This window comes from Triplophysa dalaica, chromosome 19 (assembly GCF_015846415.1).
Source record: "Triplophysa dalaica isolate WHDGS20190420 chromosome 19, ASM1584641v1, whole genome shotgun sequence".
NCBI classification, from domain to species: Eukaryota; Metazoa; Chordata; class Actinopteri; order Cypriniformes; family Nemacheilidae; genus Triplophysa; species Triplophysa dalaica.
The window spans coordinates 755,001-780,000 of record NC_079560.1 but is presented as its reverse complement, the minus strand read 5'-3'; the positions used below and the strand labels follow the sequence as shown (position 1 = coordinate 780,000).

Below are 25,000 nucleotides of genomic sequence, written 5' to 3'. Positions count from 1 at the left end.
GTGTGTGTGTGTTTGTGTCAATGGTATGGGATCATTGTGTGTGTGTGTGTGTCAATGGTATGGGATCATTGTGTGTGTGTTTGTGTCAATGGTATGGGATCATTGTGTGTGTGTGTTTGTGTCAATGGTATGGGATCATTGTGTGTGTGTATCCTGCAGTGAGCGAGTGCTGTCACCCACGCTGGTTGCTAACTTGTTAGCGCTTTCTCACTCTGACTCGTGTAAACCCAGAATAGGGTGACAGTGAGGTGTCAATGGCAGAGCCATCAGTGCTTCTGTCGCCGTTGTCGTGTCTTCATGACTCTGTGTGTTGAGCTGTAATCTGAAAGAGCTCACAGCTGGAGGGAATCACTACGTCTCATTGACACAAATCAAACATGAGGCCTAATATCTGCTGCGTTTACCGTGTTTTTACACTTGAGCTTCTGATGTGGTGTCGGTTTCTGCTCTGATGGTTCTGATCAACTTGTGTGTTGGTGTCAATGATTTATATGTCAGAGAAAGATCAACGACGTATGAGGATTTACGAAATACAGACTAATACATTGTTTATGCTATAGTCACATTTTAAATGTTTTAAATTTCAATGGATTTTGATTTGTGGTCAATGTTTTGTGGTCCACCATTCCACTGCATCGACATTATAGTTTGTTCTCTCTGTTCTCTTACATTTAAAATGATTTTTGAAACTTGATCTTTATTTTTCGAGTTGTCGTCATTGGTGTGGTCTGGGTAGGACCATAAGTATTCGCGCGGCGGTGCAGAAGTGATGGACTATTGATTGCGTATAATTATCGTTTGTCATTCATCAGTGCGTCTTGTGTTTGCACATAAAACACAACAACTTTTCTGAATAATTTTTTTTTCATGAAGGCATTTGCATGAAAATTAAGCGAGCTGCAGGTCATTACCTCATTTCTCAGTCCGTCGTGTTTCTCTGTTTAAAACAATGACATGATCCTTGTGCTCGAGGAGGGAATGATTCTTGCTCTAGAATAGATTTCTTGTTTTGTGAATGAAGGTGAGATGTGTCTGGCTGATATCTACTGGAGATGTTTGCTGATGTCAGTGTTTCTCCGTCTCAGCTCTCTAAATAATTTGGTGATGTAAACATGAGGGAACTTTAGTCTGAGTTCTGAGATGATGATGGGATGTGACGTGATGACACACGCATGTGTGTGCGTGTTTGTGTGCATGTGTGTGTTTGATTGTTTGTATATGAGTGTGTGTGTTTTGTGCGTGTGTGTGTTTTTGTGTGTTTGTGTGCGCATGCGTGTTTGTGTGTGCGCACATGCGTTTGTGTGCATGTGTGTGTGCGCGTGTGTGTGTGCGTGTGCGTGCGTGCGTGCGTGCGTATGTGTGTGTGTGTGTGCGTGCGTGGGTGTGTATGTGCATGCGTGCGTGTGTGTGTGTATGTATGTATGTGTGTGTCAGCTCATTCATGTATGTGTGAGATCACAGAGCAGTAATGAGTCTTAATGAGACGCTGGTGTCTGTTCAATGAGAGTTGTGATGTGATCATATTGTTTGACTTTGATGTTCCTCTTAGAACGTCTCAGATAAGAGACTCAGAAGTAGCGCTCAGTCTGTGTTTGTGTAATTCACATCAGTTTTTATACAGTAAATGTGTTTGTTGTTGAAGAAGATCTTCACCCGTGACCTGCTGATGGTCTCTTTTGTTTTGATCTGGATGAGAATCAAACACAATCAATGTGTGGAAATCCCTGTTCTGGAAAACAGGAAACAGGAAGTTGTGAATTCTCTGGCCGTGATTTAAGAATGAAGCGTGAGCTGCTGTTCAGATGTTAGTCGAGGGGTCGTGATGGATTATTTCATTGCCTGTGATGTAGAAGTTAAATCATCATCGTCCAGTGACTGATATCATGGTTTATTTGCAGGTGATAAGAGAGAATCAGAGTTTTCCTGTTTTGATAAATAATGGACAGCTAAGAGATCAGTGAGCTTGAATCTGATTGGCTGGAATAAAGAAATAAATCCTGTAAACCATCACTGTGAGGATTTATCTTTGAAAACAACATGACAGTAACATTTCCCTCATTTACTTGAATACTTACGTGAGCATGAATCATCGGTTTATGTTGTTCTTATATATTTCGGAACATGTTGTTTTCTAGTTAAAGTTGTGATTTGAGTTTGCAAGAACATCAGAAACATTGAGAAACCTGTGACCAGAACGATTAACTGTGCGACTGTCAACTGTAAATGTTTGGACGGTTTTCTCTTATATTCTGTACTGAAGTGATAAGACAACAAGGTTTAATTCACATGTGAAAGATGAGAAGAGGAGATGTTTGCTCTTATAGTTTTGTTTAGAAAGTTTATATTTGTGTGTTTATGGTGCTGGTGTGACATCATACACCTGCATGTGTGTCTGAAATCTGAATGAAAAACCGATCCAGTCTCTCTCTCTCTCTCTCTCTCTCTCTCTCACTCTCTCTCACTCTCTCTCTCTCTCTGTCTTTCTCTCTCTCTCTCTCTCTCTCTCTCTCTCTCTCTCTCTCTCTCTCTCTCACTCTCTCTCACTCTCTCTCTCTCTCTGTCTGTCTTTCTCTCTCTCTCTCTCTCTCTCTCTCTCTCTCTCTCTCTCTCTCTCTCACTCACTCTCTCTCTCTCTCTCTCTCTCTCTCTCACTCACTCACTCAATCTCTGATGACTTGATGTCACTCCTGAAATTCAAAAACACTGGACTTAAATGACACAATACATGAAGAAATGATGATTAAATGAACATTTAATATTCTCTCTTATATCTGTTGCTGTAGATTTTTTTATTTTGTCCTATGACGTAAACCCAAGTGTCCTCTGAACAGTGTGCATTTAAAGGTGAACTGTGATCGGTCTCTTTACGTGTTAGTAATACGGTTATATGGTATTTTGCAGTGACATGTGTTTTTCTCTGTTAGTTCACCAGATGTTTAAACCTCATCCTCATCATTTTTGCCCTTCATCTGTCTCATACAATACAGAACATCCACACCATCCAGACATCAGCTAGAGCTTAAACGCTTCCTGAATGAGCCTTTAAACATCTGTAACTGCCATCAGAAAACCAAACCACCAACGAGAGAAAGAGAGAGAGAGAGAGTGCAGCTGTGTGTGTGTGAGAGAGCGACGGCCTCAGGTTTGGTTAACCCATCACATTGATCCTCAACCGCTTCTCTATTCCAACTGTTTCTTCCGTCTGGTTTTCGTGCAGCTGCAGGTGTGGTTTCGTCTGCTTTACGTCACGTTATAAAAACACGACACGGCCCTAAATATAAGTAACGTCTTCATGGTTCCTCGCGTCGTGTGGATTTGATCTGCTGTTTGATGTTGACGGGATGGAATGAGTCATCAGAAGATTTCTTTCTGCTGTGGTGACACGGCAGTCCCTTCAGGATGTGGCTACAAATACCAAATTCATTTTAAGAAAGAAAATATGGAAGGAGATGATGAAAAACACGTGATTGAGACGTAATGGAGTTAGCAGATTGATGGAGCGAAATCCGCCGTCTTATTCTCTCGCTTTATAGAATCCATCCATCATTGGGAGGCAAGCGTGTGAGGGGTCGGTCACACCAGATTTTGAGTGGAAAATCATTTCAGGCCCCGCATCAGAATTTCGGCAACATATGATGTCATGCTTTAGGTCTGATGCTAAATAAGACATCAGACATCTGAGATACACAAGATGCGTTGCTTCTGTTGTGTGTGTGTGTGAGTGGTGAGGAGGTCAAAGGTCACGTTTAGGGTCATGTGCGAAACAGATCCTCTTTCTGCATGCGTGAGCAGGAAGGAACTGGACACAGGAAATGATGTCGTCCCCCTGAGTGTCGTACAGGAAAGAGATTCCCTGAGAGCTTTCAGAATAATCATGAAGTCTGATCTCCGTCATCTTTCTATCTGATCTCTATCAGACTTTTCCTATACATCTACTTTCAACATAGGACAAAACAAGCTACAGTGACTTTTTGGAAGATTCTGCTTGTTTTCGAAGTTTAACATAAAATTAGGAAAAGAAGCAAGAAAGCCAAACCCTAGACAACTTCTTTAAGAAGAAAAAAAAATATTAAAAAATATGATATGCTGATACAGGTAACATGATTCCAGTCTAACCAATAAGATTAAACTGGCATCATATTGTTTAAAAAAATCTATATTTTTTCTATTAATCTAGTTATATTTATATTGTACATATAAAGAATATAAAGGACTTTATGACTTTAATCTTAGTGACTTTTGTCGTTTTCAGGAGCCTGTGTGAACACATTTGGGGCAATTCCAGTGTTATGGACGTGACATAAAAATGTTCAGAAGATTGATTTTCTTCCGATTAAATTGAACCATATGTTTATATTCTACTGAACCCTTGTTGATATAGTCTAAACATCAAAAAATGTCAGTCTATGAAATAAACATTCGTTATGGATGTGACAAAAAAAGGACGTGTTTTTTGGGAGACGATAAACTTTGTAGGATTTCTGTGAAATAAAATGCACAATCCTGAAGCAATAATACCCAATGAATGGAGAAGTGATGCCTCTTTATAGAACATTAAATAGTTTCTTTATATTCATTTTCATGTGTCCATTTATGAGGAATATGTAGAGTTATGGATTTGACAATCCTGATAATTGCTCTTACCTGACTATGATAAATCATGCAGTAAAAATAAACCAAATGCTTCATAAATGTGAAGAGAGATCTCACATGGATATATAAACCACCAGATGTTAAGATCTGTGCTGTTACCAGAGTAAAATCCACTGGTAAAAAAGTACTTTTTTCGTGGTAATGTTGACAATTTCACAGAATTGGCCACTCACAGATCTCAGACTGGATTTCAGTTTGATGTGGATGACATCAGATTTAATGATGGATGAGTTGAACATCTGTATATTTGGTTTAATTCTCAGATCCACCTCTTTATAAAGTGATATCACAGAGGCCTGAGAGCGAGTTTCTTACCGGTTACACAAAACCAATTCTCTAATGACTCTTTAAATCTCAAAGCAGTTGTTCACAAATCTGCCATTTCATCTCTTACTTCAGTCATTTAGCTGCAAGCACTGAACACTGAGTGATTTACATGTGATGAGAGATGGAAGAGTGGATTCATGTAAGATGTGAGATTGTTCCGCCCTGAGAGAAACATTAAGAGTGTTTTTATGTCCTGACGTTTCACTCGTACAGGAGACAGAAGACACCTCAAGGTGAAGGAGAGAGAGAGACACAGAGAGAGTGAGAGAGAGAGAGAGAGACAGCTGTGTGTCTTGTAAAAGTTTGTGATTGTTAAATGTGTTATCTAGATTGTAAATATGGGTTGTGTTATCATGACTGTTAAACCACACTGAGACTTTTTCTCAGTATTGTAACTTGACTAACCCCAAACACACTGAAGATTTAATAGAAAGCAATTGGCTGAGACTTTAATATGATGTGTATGTTAGTCTGTGATGCAAATGGATTATAGATTCAGACAAAAGTTCTCACTGATGAAACTGATGTCCAGAGACACATTGAAGGTCAAGATCATTGTTGGCTAACGCATAAGAGATCTATGATGTTGTGTCTGTATGCTAATTAGGGTATTAATGTCATCACATTTGCATATAAAACTTTATGAACTCGAAGAGCTCGGATCTTACTCTTAGACGTACAGTATATACAGGATATGTATATTGTGCATAACGTACATTAAATCTCATAGATCATCATTCTACCTTAATGAAGCGTGTGTGTGATGATATGTGATTGATCAGAGATCGTGTGTGTGTTTGTGTGTGATATCACCTGTACACACACATTCCTTTATGAGCAATATATGTGACTGAGCCCATCAGGATGTGTCAGAGGGTGTGTGTGATGTGTGTGTGATGTGTGTGTCTGTCTGTGCGATGGGTGTGTGTGTGAGACAACACCTGTACACACATTCCTGGATGTGCTGATATGTGATTGATCCCATCAGGACGGTGATCAGAGATTGTGTGTGTGTGTGTGTGTGTGTGTGTGTTTGTGTGTGTGATGCGTGTGTGTGTGTGTGTGTGTGTGTGTGTGCTTGCGTGCGTGCATGAGTGTGTGTGCGTTCGTGAGCAGATGTTTCTGGTTAAAACTGTGTGTGTGTTTGAAAAACTCCCTCTGGTTTCCACATCTCGTGTTCTGCGTCTCTCCAGATGTGTGCGTCTCTGCAGCTTGTTCTGGGGGAGGTGCACTCTGGGAATGTTGGAATCTGGAGGAATTTCTGGGAATGATGATGGCATGTTTCCAGAAAGAGAGAGTTTGCCGCACACCTGCTAATAAGAGTCAAGAGTTGTTTAAACACTAAATCCAGCTCTTCCTTTTACCACGGTCAGAAAAAACATGAAGCAGAAGAAATGTGGTGAAATCTCTGCAAAGCTGGCCTTGATTTAGTCTTTTTATATAAACTTCTCCTCCTTCAGTGTACGTTCTCATCCGTTTATACCCAAGACAACATCACATCTCTTCTTATAAAAAAGAAATATATTGAAATATTGAACATTAATGCTTTGTTCACATCACAAACACTCCTTTATCTGTAAACTCCATGTAGAAATCATGTGTGTGTGTATGACCTCATCCAATCAGATTGTAGAGCAGAATGATCCAGTCCTCTTTTTATTCTTGTCTTGATGTTTAAATCTTCAGAGTTTTAATGAGAGCTGATGTTTTCACAGGGATGAGACAGAAGATCAGTCAATGTCTCACAGAATTAATTGATCTCTTATTTTGGATTAATGATGGGTTTGTGTGTTTAACTGCAGTTGAGTTACTCGTGTGTGTGTGTGTGTGTGTGTGTGTGACAGCTCTGTTATTGGACTCGACTGAGGTCTGCTGGTCATGTGACTCAGAGCAGAGGGTTATGGGTCGTCTGATGGACTGACAGTGAAGAGCAGAGGTCTGAGTGTGTGTGTGTGTGAGACAGGTGGCTGTAAGCCCACACCTGCCACAAAGCTCTAGTTTGTAGAGTGATGCTACAGGTAACATGATGAAGACAGCAACTGTGATTGTGTGTGTGTGTGTGTGCGCGAATGTGTGTGTGTGTCTGTGTGTGTGCGTGCGTTAGAGCGAAGGGTGCAGGACTGTCACAACACCAGTGATATTATCAATACATTAAGAATAAACACTCATTTTTGAATGAAGTGAACAATATATGAAGTGTTCAAGGGATCATTAAAATAAGAACACAATAGGGTGCACAGTGCTACGGTAACATCGCAATGCTAAATCTCCAAAATACCTACGATACCGCTCAGTTTTCAAACTGTAAGAAATGTTACATACAACGATCCTGATGTGTTTCTCTCCTTCATGAATCCGTGCTTTGAACGAGTCGGGCGAGATAATGATTCAGTGACTCAATCATCAAGTCACTTGCTTCGTTCTTGAATAAATCAGTTGCGCCACATTCTAGCCAATTTTCTTTCACATTTAAAGCAATCCTAACATTTGCTTTTATAAACACTGCTGTAGAAATTTAAATTCTCTTTGATTTGAAATTGAATTTCTCACATGTTTGCATTAGTAAATCTTGTGTACTTTAGTATTTACTATGGTAAACTTTAGTAAAATCCTTACACGCTAGTGTTTTTTTTGTCATACCATAGTAAATATAACCTTGGCAAAGTATACGTTTTTGTTACAATTTATCTAGTTTCTATTGTAAATAATACACAACATAGTAGTGTACAATACAGTTCATTATAGTAAATACAAAATGTTTCATTTAAATATGTGTATTTAGGAATTTTGTAAATTTAAATTATGAACATGACACAGCACCGTGATACAAAGACACAACTTATGTGATGGAACACAAAAGATTCACAAGAAATTCAGAATGATACAATTGAATAAAAAAACGTGAAATGAGAACAAAGCAATCCACTAAAGACATATTCCAACTTCTAGTACTCGATCATTTATTACGTAACTATGATTTTACCACACTTACATTATATTTTACCATATTACAATACTTATTTTCTCCGTCTTGCCTCTCTCTCTCTCTCTCTCTCTCTCTCTCTATCTCTCTCTGTCTCTCTCTCTCTCTCTCTCTTTCTCTCTCACTCTCTCTCTCTCTCTCTCTTTCTCTCTCACTCACTCTCTCTTTCTCTCTCTTTCTCTCTCACTCTCTCTCGCTTTCTTTCTCTCTCTCTCTCTTGCTCTCTCTCTCTCTCTCTCTCTCTCTCTCTCTCTCTCACTCTCTCACCTCTATCTCTATTTCTCTCTCTCTCTCTCTCTCTCTCTCTCTCTCGCTTTCTTTCTCTCTCTTTCTCTTGCTCTCTCACTCTCGCTCTCTCTCTTTCTCTTGCTCTCTCACTCTCGCTCTCTCTTGCCTCTCTCCCTGTCTCTCTCTCTATCTGTGTACAGGACACGCTGTCTGTTCATGTCACATGCTCTTTATTCCTGTCGTTTAGTCTCATGTTTGTGTCTTTTAACTCTCGTGTGCCTGGAGAGAGGACACACACAGAGCGACAGATGAAAGAGGGATAGACAGGGAGCTGGAGAGCGAGACAGACTCTGTTTGTCTCTGACAGAACACATAACACTATTAATGTGAGTCTGTTTTGTGTCAGAGCGCTTTAATTTCATCTGTGTTAGACACACACACATCTGTCACTGTAACTTCATTATGTGCTGACGAGAGGCCGGACACACACACACACACACACACACACACAATATTAAAGTGTAATGTAAATATTTCTGTCCTGGACGCAGGTCAATATTTATTTAGATTTATAATGTCTGAGGATTATTTTATTGGTTTATTCATGTATTACGAGCCCAGTGTGTTCCGCTCAACGGTTGTTTGAGGACTTCCAGAATTAGTGAATGACAAACACGACTGGATTTGTCAGTTTCATTTACACACGGAAGTGTTTGAAGTGAGAGACGACTGTACTGCATACTACACAATGTGTACTGTATACTTTAAAAACAAACAGTATGCAATGTTTCATGTTTTAATAGTAGTATGCTAGACTTTTGTCACATGACCTTGTGTATTTCTGATGAATAATCCCTGCTCAGTTTACATATTGAATATGAGCAATAACGTGTAGGTTGATTTTATTTTATTCTGTGTTATTCGGGATGTTACACAGTTTGACTTACAGCTGTCGATCAGGGTCCGTATTCATGAAAAATAAAAGAGTTGCTCCTAGTGACAAAATTCTTAGAAAATTCTTAGAAATGTGGGTGTTTTTTCCCTTAAAATTACAGAAAAAATCCTGGTAAACAAAAGTCAGTCATAAAGCACCTTATCCTTTAAAAGACCTCTTAAGCATGGAAAAGAAACACATATCTACCTGTCAACATTCCTGTTTTGGCCAGGATATTCACATTTGTCAGACCCATCTCCTGGGATGCAAAATACAGCGACTCAAAACGTTCAGACGACCTTTCATTGCGTTTCCCCGAATGTAACGATTGGGCTAAGGTTACTTTGGTCCTACGCCTTTCACAGAAGATATATAATTGTTAAAATATCATTGGACCACTTTACTTATTGATTGCTATCAGGATGTAATGAGATTTCAAATCACTGTGACAAAAAATGTTTTTGGACTGGATCACCTGGCCAACCAACCAATCACAGTCCTTAAAGGGACAGTTCACCCAAAAAGGAAAATTCATCATTTCCTCACCTTCGAGTTGTTCCCAATCTGTATAAATGTGTTTGTTCTGATGAACACAGACAAAGATATTTGGAGGAATCTTATAACCAGACAGATTTTGCCCCCCACTGACTCCCATAGTCGGAAACAGTTCTGGGGCACTTTTGAGTACCATTGTATTTTTTTTCCTATGGGAGTCAAGGGTGTTGAGATCTGTTCGGTTAGAAGCATTCTTCCAAATATCGTTCTCTGTGTTCATCAGAACAAAGACATTTATACAGATGTGGAACAACAGGTGATGAAATCATGACAGAATTTTCATTTTTGAGTGAAGTGTCCCTTTAAAAGACTGTGTCATACACAGTAACGGGGTCAGCCCCGCCTCCTCAGATAACGTTTTTTCTTTTCCTTGCTCACAGCTTCTCTCAGATTGTTCCTGAATCAATTTTAAGTGAAGACTACTACCTAAATGTTTTTAAGCTAAATTTAGAGCTTTCTTAGAGGATTCATAGAAGCTTTAAGAATACGGGCCCAGATCTGATCTGATCTGAAACCCACAGACAGACACTTTGATCAGACTGTAACAGTGGGTTTAGGTGGTTTTGAATGGAAATGGATGTAAGGTCGCAGGTGATAAATCGTTTTTAAAGTGAATCGTGTAACATCAGGCCTGAGGTGTTGGACCTCACTGTATTAGCGCTCTCAATTTCACACAACACTAACTGTCTTTCTCTCACTGTCTGTGTGTCTGTATCTGTCTGTCTCTTAGCTGGTGAGATTTAAGGTTTTAACTTTGGTACGTTAATGTGCTATTTAATACACCTGATGTTAAAATGCTTCATTTCAAACACTGATTGAAGCACACACACACACACCTTTTCATCAATCTCTTTATCATCACTTCTATTCTAGAGCTCTCAAATCCACCTGTCTGCAGTCAGCTGTGTGTCTGTGCGTGCACGAGTGTGTGTGTTATGTGGTTTTATTGGTCTGCTCTGGCTTTAGGCTGTGAGACCCCAGGTGCTAGCAGAGGTTTGAGAGGTGAAAGGTGTGTGTGTGCGTGTGTGTGTGCGTGTGTGTGTGTGTGTGTGTGTGTGTGTGTGTGTGTGTGTGTGTGTGCGTGTAAGAGAGAGAAAAAGAGAGAGAGAGAAAGAGAGGACTTCCACATGGGCAGTGGCTGATAAGGAGAGAGATTCAGAGTAATAAATTACACACAGAGAGTCTGATAAATAATGGATGTGTGTGTTTGTGCGTCTCTCTGTGTGTGTGTGTGTGTGTGTGTGTGTGTGTGTGTAATAAATTCATTATGTCTCACCTCGACTGGCTTTTAGAGAGCAGCTCCTCTTGAGAAGAGATGTTTGTCTCAGACCTCAAATCCAGTCAGTCCAAAAATACATAAATATATACAGTATATATATATATATATATATATATATATATATATATATATATATATATATATATAAACATAAATGATGTCACATGTCTGCCGGAATCAAAACAGTCTCTTTATTTACTGTAAAATTAGAGTTTCTAGAGTTTCTTCGAATTCCTTTTTATTTTATTTTTAAGATATGTATATATTTATTGCAGGGGTTCCCAAAACCTTTCAACCCATGACCCCCCTAAAATAAAAGTGCCACTTACTCATCCACTTTTGGAACTCATCATGAAGAAAATCTGAAATGACATTGTTATGATAATAATATAAAAAAAAATGGTAATTGTTCAACATGTGGTGTCATATATATTTTATGGTGTCCTGAAAGTTCATCGTTCGGGATTATATGGAGAATCTGCATCTGAATGTGTTTGTTAAGATAAAAGAAGGGTTCAAAAGTGTCTGTAATGTCTGTACCTGCGCTGGGATGTCTTTTTGGCCATCGGCCCACATCACGGCCCAGTGATGACAGATCCGCTGTTTTCAAACCTTCATCTCTGAGCTGTATGTTGATCTTTAAGTCACGAAGGCCTGAATGTTCTCTGAATGGAGGTTCTTTATCAGCTGTTGACTTTAGCATAAATGAACATCCCAACAAAGAATGTGCGTCTTTCATGCGCCGGCGTTCAGACACTTTGAAGTGAAGTTTTCCCAGCGGCACGAGAACACAAGCTTGTGAGAGAGAGGTTTGACGGAGTTACACATTCAGTGATTCAATGAAGCGTCTATGCATAAAGAAGACAAAGAGGAAGAAACAATATAATAAGAGAGAGACGTTAATTATTACACACAGTCTTGTCCTTTTAGTCTTCTGCTGCTGGTGAATGAAATGAAGTCATTAGATTTGAGTTGTGCTGGATGTGAACGCTGTCTTTACATCACAGAAGAGCTTCAGAGGAGTTATAGAGAATCACGTGTAATGTAAAGAGCTGATCTTTGTAAGGATTGAATTTGTTCACAGAAGATTTAAACAGATTTGACTTTGTCATGGCAAACTGAACTAGACCATTAAATGAATGTTGTGTGCAGAAGGTTGATTTCTTGTGTCTTCATCTTTCTCTTTTCCTTTTCTTGTAGATGTTGAAGAGAGACCCAGTTCGTCCTGGGGAAATGGAGTAAGGACCACAAAGGTAAATCTACAACATTATTTTTGACTTTTATTTTAAAAAAAGAATGAGCAAGAAGCCCTGTCCATTCTCTCGTAAAAAATAAAGATGTAAAGAATGTTATTCGTAAAAAAATGATCTCAGATAAAGAAAGTTGTATGATAAGAATTTTCACTTAATTTTGAAAGAATTCTTTAGTTTAAAAACATTTGAGAAACCTTTACTGGAAAAAGAGTTGAGAGTTTTCTTGAATGGCTTTGTTAATTTTTATTGGTTTAAATGGAGCTTATAATTATAATATAATACAATTACAAAATGTCCCCACACATTACTTGGTCACCATGAGGAAACAAGCTAAGAAATTATACAGAGTTCACTTTTTTAAATCTAAGAGCAGAAAGTGTTGTTGGATTGTGAGGTTTATGGGTATACAGATATACAGTTTGTACAGTATAAAAACCAATGTGTCTATAGAAGTTCCCATAAAACATGGAAACCAAACATGTGTGTTGTCTTCAAGCTGCAGAGCGTGTTTCTCTTTGTCCTGTCGTCTTGTTAGTCAGCTCACTAGATGTGAAGGGTCATACGTGTCATATTCGTCAGAGAAGATCGCTGCAGTTGTGCTTCGAGTTCCGTTGACTTTATTTTCCTGCGATTTGACGGCATCATCTCAGAAGGTCAAAGGTCACTTTGATAGGGTCTTGAGAGTTACAGTGCGTCTGACATCAGCAGAGTTAGTGCTCAGGAACACAGAGGTGAAACAAGGACTTGCTTACAGAGCACTTTCCACACGCCGGCCAGACAAACTCAACACGTCCTCTGAATGCAAATGTGCTCGCATCTTCACATCTCATCAACTTTCAGTTCAGTGTCAGTCTGTGAGAATAAAGTTTAGGAGAGAGTTTATTTCCAGTGACCTGTACTGTGTGTCCGGAAGAACTCATTTGCCCATTTCAAGATACACTTTCTTTTAACCAGGACTTTTGTGTTTGTATTTACAGACAGATGATTGTAGTTCAGGACCTATAAAATGAAAATAAAAGTTCACTGTTATTGACGTCTGCTTTAACGTTGTTTCTTACAGAATTACACAGACGGCTCACAGTACGGACACATGACCAACCGGGATCTGGGGTCACATGACAACATTTCTCCTCCATATGTCAATTCCAGAATAGCAGGTAAGAGCTGAGAATGATGACATGTGTGTTGAGACAGAAAGATGTCGTTCTTATTGTAAATCACACAACCTGGAGATGTCACAGAATTTGACTGTTGTGTTCTGGAGGCCAAACATATTTTGGGAATTCTTTAGTTGTGTTCTGAATAAATTAAAGGTTTTATTGGATAGAGTATCAACGTGTCTTAACTAGCTGAGATTCAGTGTTGGGTGAAACTTGTTACTAAGTCATTAGTTACTGTAATTGAATTACTTTTCCCTTGAAAATATATAGATAGGATATAGAAAGTAATTAGTAATAATAAGTAGTTAAATACTTTTTGGAGAGAGTCATTTTTACAGTAATCTAATGACAGAAGTATATCATTATATGTAATTGGTAACTAGTAATTAATTACTTTGTCAGAGTAACTTACCCAACACTGCTGACATTGTGTTCATCAATACAACATCAATAATCACTTTTGAATTGTTTGAATGGGACCAAGTTGGGTTTTTGAGAAAATGCAGTTTTTCATGTGTTTCGTGTGTTCTGAATGGGATTTTGTGTTTGTTTTTTTGTTGATGTTGTGAATTTAGAGGGACTGAACAACACTGATCTTTTGACTTGTGCTTGAAATGTAAATATGTTTGATGCCACACACACATGGGCACGTGTACACGCACGCACGCACACACACATGCACGTGCACGTGCACACACACAAACACAAAACACGCAAGCACACACACACACATTAACACGGGCAGTGATGTTAGTTTTGATTGATTGGGTCACAAACCCAAATGTCTGTCTGTTTTTGACTTGATGTGTACTGTTGCTCATTTACCCATAATGCCGCTGGTCGTCTGTGTCTCATTCAGTGAGCAAATGGTCAGTGAATCAGATAATCGTCTCCTGCCAGAGGAGAGCAGAGACTAATAAAGCTTGACTGAAACCATGAAGAATGTGACACTGGGTCATGATCTCTCTCTCTCTTTCTTTCTCTCTCTCTCTCTCTCTCTCTCGCTGAATATTGTAAATGTGTCTCTGTGTTGTTGTTTGGCTAGTATAGAGTTGATCTTTGATTTAAAGGCGCAGTATGTGCGCTGAGACATGTGCACATGATTCTTGTTCCTTTGAGAGTGTCTAGAGGTGATGATCACTGTGTCTTTTATTATTTGGGAGGTTTGTTTGTTTGTGACGCAGTGTTTTTCTTCACATGATTCCTTCCTGTCCAGCTCTGGGCGGACGGATAACATCACACCCTGTCTGTTTCACCCTCAGACTCAAAACCAGACCCGGTCTGAATCTCTCTCAGTCTGTTCTAAACATATTCATTCATTTAAAATGACCCGTGAGTCACGGCACGCTAACACACGTGTGTACAGAGCCACTGTGTGTGTGTGTTAATTGTGTTATTGAAAACATTGGTTCAGGTCTGTAAAAGCACAGAGGTGTTTAATATGAGCTCATCACAGGGTCTGAGTTTTAGGATGTTTATTGGTTTTGGAGGCTGAGCTGCGTGTGTGCGTAAGAGCATGTAACCCCAACACGTGTGTGTAGTTGCGTGTGTGTGTGTATGCATGTGTGAGTGTGTGTGTCTGTATATGCATGTGTTTGCGTGTTGGTGTGTGTGTATGTGTTTATGTGTGTGTGTGTGTGTGTGTGTGTGTGTGTGTGCGTGTAGGTGTGTGTGTGTATATGTGTATGCGTGTATGTATGTATGTGTGTGTATGTGTGTATGTGTGTGTGTGTTTGTGCATGTGTGCGTGCGTGCAGGTGCAGTCTACCCTCACACACAGTTATGCTGTCATCTACCTGCTAAATGAAGCACACAAAAGTTCTGGACTGGTAAGCAGGTTTGGTCTCTGCGAGGTCCAGTGAAGAGCCGGCAGAATCTTGTTGTCTCCTGCAAGCACTTTTACAACACAAATACTTCACTGCTGTTTATTCAGCAGCACTTTTTCCTGTCGGCCTGCAGTATTTTTCTGCATATAGAGAAGTTTGTTTGAAAACTGCTGACCTTTGTGATTGCCCATAATTTATTAGAAGATTTTTTTAAAGAAAAGAAAACACTGTTTCTGCGCATTTTTGCTTTGGGGGCAACATTAAACATTGAGATTTGTGACAAGTGTGATTTTTTTTTTTCTAATGATTTCTAATATTTTTATAATATATAAAAATACTACTGAGTACACAAAGCTAAATTTTAAATAAATGTTTAGGCAAGACAAGTTAATTTATATAGCAGGTTTCATACAAAAGTTAATTCAAAGTGCTTTACATAAAATTATTGACAAAGGAAAAATACAAATTACAAATACAATGTATTGTATAATATAATATTATAAATTAGGTTATATTTTATGGGTTTTTATTCTGTGAAAACAAACTTATTTTAAAGAAATTATTTACAGGTAATGCATTTCACAGAGGCAGGGGGGTGTTTTCTGTTTTACCCATCAGCACACACACAACAGATGGTCACCGATGGGTCGAGGGTCCTGTGACTGTCCCTTCACCTCTCTTTCTCTCTCTCTCTCTCTCTCTCTCTCTCTCTCTCTCTCTCTCTCTCTCTCTCTCTCTCTCTCTCTCGCCTTCCTCACCTCCTCTGATCTCATTAACACACTCCATCAGTCCTGCGGCTCCTTTCAGATCTCCACAGGTAAAGTGGAAGACCCTCAGAAAGAGAGAGTGATGTTGATCTGACAGGTTTGTTCTAATGTGGTCAGAACTCTGCGGGGATGTTCAGGTGTAAATTGAGCCTGTGCTATGATCTAAAGAGATCTCCTGAGAACACGCCAAACACACACGATGGATCACTTCACAATCAATCAATCCTGATCATAACAAACAAACGCTGCTTCCGGAAGAAACGAATGCGTGTGATGTGAACACACACATGGTCTCTGACCGCATTAGTGCTCTCGTGTAGTGTCCAGACACTGTAAACTATTCATTTGTGAAATCATTTTGATTGGTCTGTTGGTTTAAGACACGCCCCCTCAGCTCTTGACCTTTCACGGCCGGTGCGTTACACACACAATGTCGTATTAAATTGATACTTTGTTTCATTTGTTGTGTTGATGAGTTCTCGGCTGCTCATAATTTTAATTGAGTTTTAATCGCTTGTTTTAGTTAAACTTTAGGATTCGCAGTTTGGTTCCCCGACGGGATTCTCCAGGATTTCTTTCAGTGGAGGTTCCACACCAAGGCTTCATCTCACCAAACCTTTGTTAGGAAGCCGGTAAAACATTTTAGTTCGTAGTGAAAATAATTAACTTTCTCTGAACCCATGAGTGTGTGTGTGTGTGATGAAGACATCAGGTCAGGCTCAGTCAGGCAGAAGCTACAGATGAGGCCTCTCGGGACCCCGGCCAGGGCGTTCATGTAGGACCATGCATGTGTGTGTGTGTGCATGTGTGTGTACTCTGCAGATGAGCCCTCACGGGAGCAGGACCGGGTCCTTCATGTAGGATTGTGTGTGCGTGTGTGCATGTGTGCGTGTGTGTGACAGACTGTGAAATGGCGCGTTGTTGCGCGGCTGGGCTGCACCTGGGCCCTTCAGCGCTGATGGATCGGTTTGGTCATGTGTAATAGGCCCATCTGCCTCGCCTTGTTTTTCTGTTTTACTGATAAACACTGATCCCAGCGGCTCAGCCTCCTGAACTGGATTCCGTCGTGTTCCCGACCGGAAAAAAGAAGGAAGCATCTCTGGATGGAGAGAGAGCGGCGGAGGTTGGGTTGGCGTGAAAAAAGCGAGAATCGAACGAAAAGCAGGAGGAAATTTTTAAAGCGTATCCTTGGAGACAGTTCGCTGCATGCATTGCGTGTGTGTGCGTGCGTGCACACGCGTGTGTGTTAATGAGCGGTACACATCACACTGAAGGGGTTTGGAGCTCGTCTCTATAATGACTTTTATTACAGCCAGGAGTTTCTGTAACCAAGCCAATTCTTAATTAAAGTCGCTGACATCATGCTGTAGTAATTAAGGACTGCATTAATTAAACCCCGGCTTCTTTCGCAGGTTATTTTTTGCGTGGGGGTCTCGGCGAGGCGTCAGGGGGGCCGGCGGAGGTCCGAGAGGAAACTTCTGGGGATCGGAGGGGAAAGTTTGGTCCGGCGGCGTGACGCGCGCCGATCGTGTCGGTGCGTTCTGATAGCTAATTATGCTTGGGAGAACATCGACAGCTGCATTCATCATCATAAAACGTAATAATTAATGACATTCCAACAAAGAAAAATATGCAAATGAGGGCTCATTAGCATTTTCATATTCAGCTTCGATAATGCTTTTGCTGACAAGGCTGTAATTAATGAAAATGCATGTCGCAGGCAGGAGATTGGATCGGCTTCATTCCGCGTACAATTCCCAAATGCTGGCATTATGGAAAACCAGGAGTGCTGCCAACTTTTTTGAGGGGGGGTAAAAAACTGAAAGCGGCGTATGCAAATGAGATGCTGGCACGATGGGTGGAAGAAGTTTAACCCCTCACGGACCGGCGGCGAAGCGTCCGACCGCTGCTACTGATGTGTGTTTAAGGAGAGAGGGAGACAGAGAATGCTGTTGGGAACGTCGCAGTGCAGTTGGGAATCCTGAGACGCATCTGTCCGTCCATCCGCTGAGCCGTGTTTCTGCTGCGCTCCGTTACGCTGCGTGTGTGTGTGTGCTGTTGTACGGTTGTGTGTTCTTGAGTTAACAGAGTATCACCAGTCAAAATCTGCTTGTTTTTTCTTCAAGAAGTGTAGAACTAGTGTGTCGTGTATGAATCCTTGCTAGTTTTCAGCTTACACGTGAATAGAGTCATTTTATATTCGTGCTGTGCATTGTGGGATACAGAACCGTTACACACACGTTAAAGGATCAATGGGAAAGATGAACGTGTGTGTGTACCAACTTAACTGTATTTTGGGGACAAATTGGCGGGGAAAAAAACAATTTGATTTTTGTAAAACATCACAAAAGAATTCAGAACTGAGAAATACAGTAATTCTTTTCTTAAATAGATTTGATCTTCAATAATGTTTGGAAGGTTGGGAATTGCACACTACTCATATACTCTATACTTCTTCATGTGCACAAGTGTGCAGTATAGAACCCTCTCTATCCCATAATGCAACATGCTCAACTTGACCGGTTGTGGCCACTGTTGGGTAAGTTACTCTTAAAAAGTAATTAATTAATAGTTAGTAATTACATATTCAATAGTGTAATTAGATTACTGTACAAATGACTCTCTCCAAAAAATATTTATTACTTAGTACTAATGACTTTCTCATATTCTTCCATCAACCTTGATTAGAATGGATTCAAGGACAGACATGTAACGGCTTATTTAATTCATTTAAATAAATAACTACATAAAGTAGTATTATGACAGTAATTGACCAAAGTATATGTTTTAAAGTTATCATTTTGATGTCATTTCCACTATTATTTTTATATGATTATATTGTATAAACGGTATTAGGTTCAGTAACATCAAAAGCACTGTGATTAAATTACAGAAAAACAAGAGTAATCCCTTACTTTGGAAAAGTAATTCAATTACAGTAACTCATCACCTAGTAACTAGTTACACCCAACACAGGTTGTGGCCTGCTGTAATGTGTTGAACATGTGACGTAACGTAAGGTCATGTGACACTGCACACTGATTTTGCGGCTTGTCCAACGTTAAATCAACTAAATTTTTGAACAATTTGGCCACAGCATGATTTTTTCATGTTCATTTATGTTTTTAATCCGTTCATGTTGGCACTAAACGTTAGGCACGATACACATTTTACGTTTTTTTCCGTGCACATATTCGTTATTTTAAATAGATGCTTGGCAGGCACGCATAAATATGGGGAACGCGGTCGTGCGTTGCAAACCTTTTTCTAGCAGCGTTGACGATGTATTGAGATGGAATTAGTTTAACTTAAAGACAGTTTTAGATGCGAAATGATCGGGCCTAAGTGTTTCATGTTCATTTATCTTTGACATTCAGAAGAGTTATAGTTTTTTATTTTGTGGGTACCATTATTAGTAAGGTAGTGGGCTATTTAAAATGTTGCTTTTCAGTGAAGCCCTGTTAACTTAATATCTCGTTAAAGAATGAAAATTGTATGTGACATTAACTAAAAACATTTATGTTGAGAACGTCAAAAGAAAATACGAAACGTCAACGATTCAAAAATTTTTTTTTCAACAAACATAAATTGGGCAACTCGAAGAAAGATAAATGATGCTAAGTAAACAAAACATTATTATGTGCAACCGATGTACGTCATATTTTTATGTTAATCCAACAAATTAAAAATTTTACCATTTCAAACGTCTCATACGGTTTACATATTGATTCAAATCATTTATGTCACAAAACGTCATTTTGGACTTTGGTGTATAATCATTACTTTAAACCCAAAAATGTTCTTGCACCGATAAAGGAAGAAGCGAAAGTTTTGACGCAGCACTTAAAAACAATCTGAATGTTGATTCTGTAGTTTCTGTTGAATGGAATTGTGGGAAATCACTGTCGGCATTTTTCATTCAGAAGGGTTTGGTGGAGTTGTAAAGGCGCTGCGAGGTGACAGATGCTGTAAAGTTAGCGTGTCTGGAGTGAAAGGTTATTTGCATGCTGCGGTGAGTGAGGCGAGTCTTTCCTCTAATCCTTCACCTGAAAGAGAGAGAGACGCGCTGCGTCAGGATCTTATCCCGCACCTGAAAGAGAAAGTCACGCTGGACATGCGTTTACCCGTCGAGAGACATTCACAACGTCTGTCTGTGTGTCTGTGTGTCTGTGTGTGTGCTCGGCCTTCGGGTGGCGTGGGGTTCGGGACACTGGAGGATTTGTTGGAGCTAAATCTGCCGTTCTGGCACACGGGGTTTTAAGCCACTTGAGTGTTTATGTGTCTGTATTTAATTTAGTGCTTCATTTGAATGACAAAAGAAGCGAATAAGCATTTGCATAGTGGCGACAGTGTTGGCCGTTAAATAAATGCTGATAAAACGCAGGAAAGTTTATTCCCGCAGCGGACCAAATCACATTCCTCTCAGCCCAACACTAGTTACAGGATTTGTTCTTAAAAATATTTTTATTTAAATATATTTAAAGTAAATATTAGTTTGGCTTTTTTTCCTCCAAACAGATTAACACGGGACATCACGGGATATATATTTTCAATAAAGCATTCAATGTAAGTGAGATGATGATGATAAAATTTGCCGAGCCGAGCGTTCAGATCCAGAATGTGTCCTGCCGGGTACGACTCGCTCTTTTGTTCTGTGTTGAACGTCTGGCACAGCCCAACTGGCACAGCGATGCCACACAACACTCATCTCTCACGCCCGACACACAAAGTACAATGTTAAATATAATCCTCTCGCAGCACACGGCGCTTCAGTTTTGTTGTTTGTGTCTGTGTTTGAATGATTTTCTGTTTGGCAGTTCCAAAAGGTTTTTCAAAAAGAAGCTGGCTGATATTTTCTAATATTTCTTATTATTTCAGAATGATATATTATCATATTATTATAACGAGTATTATTATTTTGCTTATTGTATGTGAACTAATAATATTACTGCATCGCGAAAAAAATATATATTTAAAAAAATGTTTTTACAAATTCTCTTTCTTTGTGAAATGTCAGAAAGGCGTGAGTTGCGTATAGTTGATGTTTAACCTCATGAATCAGAGGAGTTTTCTTGTGTAAAGCAGTAACGCAGCTCTGCATCTTCTAAAACACTGACATGAGAGACAGAGAGGGAAGCTGAGGAGTTCAGAGGGATGCGGAGAGATGAGACGGTCCCCTCCGGCATCACCAGCATTGGTCTCACAGCTGAGAGACACACAGTTTTACTGTCATTTATCACAGCCGAAACCAAACCAGTCTCACGTGTTCTGTGTGTCTCTCATTCCTGGAGTGGATCCTGCTTGATGCGGCCAGAAACATCTGTAAAGACCTTCTTAAAGGGATAGTTCAGCCAAAAGTCTCAATTCGGTCATCATTTATTTATTACAAATCTGTGCGTGAGGCTTTCTTCAGTGGAACACAAAAGGAGATATTTTGAGAAATGTCTCGGGTGTTTTGCGTCCATACAACAGAAGTCAGTGGAGTTCAGTGTTGTTTGATTAAAAACCATAAATATCTTCTGTTGTGTTGTGCAGAAGAAAGAAACTCATACAGACTTGACATGACGTGAGGATGAACAAATGATGACAGGATTTGTATTTGTTAGCAGGATGAGTGCAGATGTGGAGAAGACATGTGCATCACAGAACTCATCAGGTCTGGAGCGAATCTGATGAAATTGAGTATGCGTTGAGAGAGGTCACGTCTTTGTTTGCTCTTTGTTGACTTAATGGACTTTTCTTGGTTGCGTTTATTTAAGGATCAGTTCAGATGTTTCTTTTGAAATTCCTTAAGAGAAGGACATTTACAGAATTCTGATGATCAGAAATAATTAGAAAGAGAAGAGATCATATTTGATGAGAAATGTTTGATTGCATGTTTGTCTTGTGAGTGAACATAAAGTGTCATGCATCATTTTTAGATTTTTGTTGTTGCATTAAGTCATGTTTTGCTCTTTATTTATTTTTTGCATAAACTCTTGTATTTTTTAAAAACATATATTTTTAGATTTTTATTTCATTTATTTATGTAGGTAAATTTTATTGTGAATCTGTTGTACGTTTCAGGAGATAGATCTAATTAAGCTACATACAAATAACATACATTCCGTGTTATTCAGCATTCAACTATTTCATCAAACTTGAAACAGATTCAAATTATTTTTTTTACTTTATATTGTTTTTAATATTAGCATTTTCCAGCTTGATTGGTCTTAAATGTTTGTACGTTCAGTGTTTCGAGCATCAGTTTTGTCTCTGTGGATCGACGCATGGCTCTTTTGAACGGCCACCCCTCCCCTGAGCGCCTGCCATCGCATTAACCTGAGCCGGCTGGACAAGAGCAGGGCCATGACCTTTGACCCCCCCCCTCCGCCGGTGTAAAACGAGGCCGTTTTAGAACGTCAGGATGTGTGATGGAGTGTTTTGACCTTGAAACCCTGTTACACGTCTGGTTGTCGGAGGGCTGGAGAAAGTGACGCTTGTGTAACGCCGTGAAACAGGAAGTAGGTGGATTTCTGCCACTCTCATTATCCTTCTCCAGCTGTTCAGCGGCTCTTCTTTACCCACAAGCCCCTGGTGTTAAACAGAGGTGTGAGGCTCATTATATCTCCTGCCCTTCCTTTCATTCACGTCTTCATCCTCTGACATCACGCGACATCAGGTGTTTCATTTACTGTGTGTCTTCAGTTTAAGGTTCAAGAGCAAGAGTTCTCAGAACTGATCCAGGACCTGTCATCACTGTCACAGACTCTTAATACTAGAAGTCTGTCATTTAAACCAATATAAAAAGTACTTTATTATGTATGTAAACATTTACGGTGAAAGAAATTCTGTGCCTACACACGTTAAAGGATAAAATAGAAAAGATGAACGTGTGTGTGTGTGTGTGTGTGTGTGCATGCGCGGGTGTGTAGGAGTAAGTGTGTGTACCAACTTAACTGTATTTTGGGGACAAATTTGTGTCAAAAGTGCAGAAAGTGTTCTGTTGGTGCTTGGTTTTGTTGTTTATAGCTAGCTGTGAATATACATAATAAAAGTCCACATTTAGATGACAAAACATTTCAGGAATGAGAAATAGATTTTTTCTTAAGTAGATTTTTTTTGTTGCATTTTAGCCGTGAACTTTCCTGAGATCTAGGCCTGAGATGATTTTGTTACCGTACTGAAAGAGTTCACATCCTTTCTGATGTCTCATTGACTGATATTTCTTTATAGTCCACGTGAAAAACAATTCATGTAATAAAACGTTTTTTTAATTAAATGATTTAATATGTTGAATAATTATCTTTTAGTCATTTCAAAATATTTGAAATCATTTAAAATACTTTAGCATACACCTTCAGATCATATTTGTAAAAGCATGAAATATATATATTTATATTTTTTAGGTGTTGGGCCAAATAATTAAGGTATTAGAAGCATTAGAAGCTTTCTTATTCTTAATGTAATTTGATTTCTTTTTTAATTACATGAGAATTAATTTCATTTTAATTTTATTTAATCAGGGACAATGCACATTAATAACACATAAAATATGTAAAATGCAACAGATTTAACCAACACTGGCGAATTTTCATCCGTAGTCCCTTTTGGCAGGTTGATGTTATGGACAGGAAGAAAATATAAACAAAATATAAAAAAACCAAATTATAAACAAGAAGAAAATATGAGAGCAGAAAATAAAATAAACAAGACTATTAAATCAAAATGACAGACTACCATATTCATAAATCACTATAAATGATCACCATTTGGATCTGTCGATAGCCATACTTTCATGAAACCATAGCGTCCTGTTACATGTTTGAATTCTTTTAGCTCCACCGGGAGTCTATTCCACTCATGTGTTCCTCTAAAAGCAAAAGATATTGACCAAAGGTAATTCTTCTTAATGGAACAATACAATCACCACCAATACCGGTGCGTGTATATCTTCCTGTTGTCTGACATATGTAATCCTGAGATCTAAATAGAGAAGAATTTATTTTTAAAACACTGACATCGTTGTTCAAAAACAGAGAAAGAAGTGTTTAGCAGCTCTGGAGAGTTAGTGCAGAAAATGAATCCTAGTTTAGATTTTCAGTGTTTCTCAGTAACTCGCGTGTTCTCTGCGTGTCGTCGGCTCTCAGGCTTGAATTCATGTGAGTGTGAGAGGATCACAGTGAAGAAATAAACCTAAGAAAGGATAAAAGAAGAAGATGAGAGAAGCTGTAGATGTGTTGAAGTATCTCACTGCAGCCAAACACCTTAATTGTGATGCATTCTCTGAGTCTGTCCTGAATGGAGGAGCTGCTCTCATGCCATATGGTGTCGCATGGAACATTTAACTTGTCAGCTGTAATGGATTGTTCTGGAAGCAGATTTTAGCTGTAAGCGCTAACGCCTCGTGTGGCTCGGGCTGCGGGCGGCTGTATGAAGGATCGCAACGAGGCTTCATCCTCCTCCGATCGCTTGGAGACGCTGACCCGCGTGTTATCCGGCATCCTCGCGGCGCTCCATCCCGTGGCTTTCAAACGGGTCCTGTCACTCACCAGCGCTCAAATTCTCCCTGTCACCAAATAAACTTCTGCTTTTTGAATTTGATTACAACAGTGGATGAAGAAGAGCACTGATGCGGTGTTAAATGAAAGCGATTACTGCTGGTGATGCTCACAAAAAAGCACATCTTGACTTCCAAATGTTTCTTTTCTTTGTGTGATGAACAGCAGACGGTGCGGATGCTCAGAGTGATGCTGCAGTTCTGATCACATTCTTATACGAGGGAAGAGGACCGCTGGAGTTTTAGGAAGAAGTGAAGCGTTGAGACGTCACCATTGAATCGTTTCAGAGAGTTGAATGTCTGTCAACACACTGCACAGCACAGAACTCAAACACGCGCACACGTTTCTAAGAAGTCTCAGGTGTGTGACGCCCGGAGAGAGATCGCAATCTTTCAGCAGAGCTCCAAGGCCGAAACACACGAGACGTTCAGAAAGAAATGAGTGAGAATGAAAAGAGGAAGAACAGATGCTATAGACAAATCCGTGAAACCATCC

The 25,000-nt window shown here is 39.5% G+C and overlaps 1 protein-coding gene across 16 annotated transcripts in view; it reads left to right on the top strand.

The window, feature by feature from the left end:
- Positions 1-25,000, top strand: part of LOC130407577 (transcription factor 4-like) — a 130,825-nt gene that overhangs the window by 19,597 nt on the left and 86,228 nt on the right. For all 16 annotated transcript variants that reach the window (XM_056730602.1, XM_056730601.1, XM_056730603.1 and 13 more), the window contains 2 exons: positions 12,160-12,212; positions 13,273-13,369. In XM_056730602.1, coding sequence (XP_056586580.1) covers positions 12,160-12,212; positions 13,273-13,369 — 150 coding nt within the window. The remainder of the gene's footprint in view (positions 1-12,159; positions 12,213-13,272; positions 13,370-25,000) is intronic.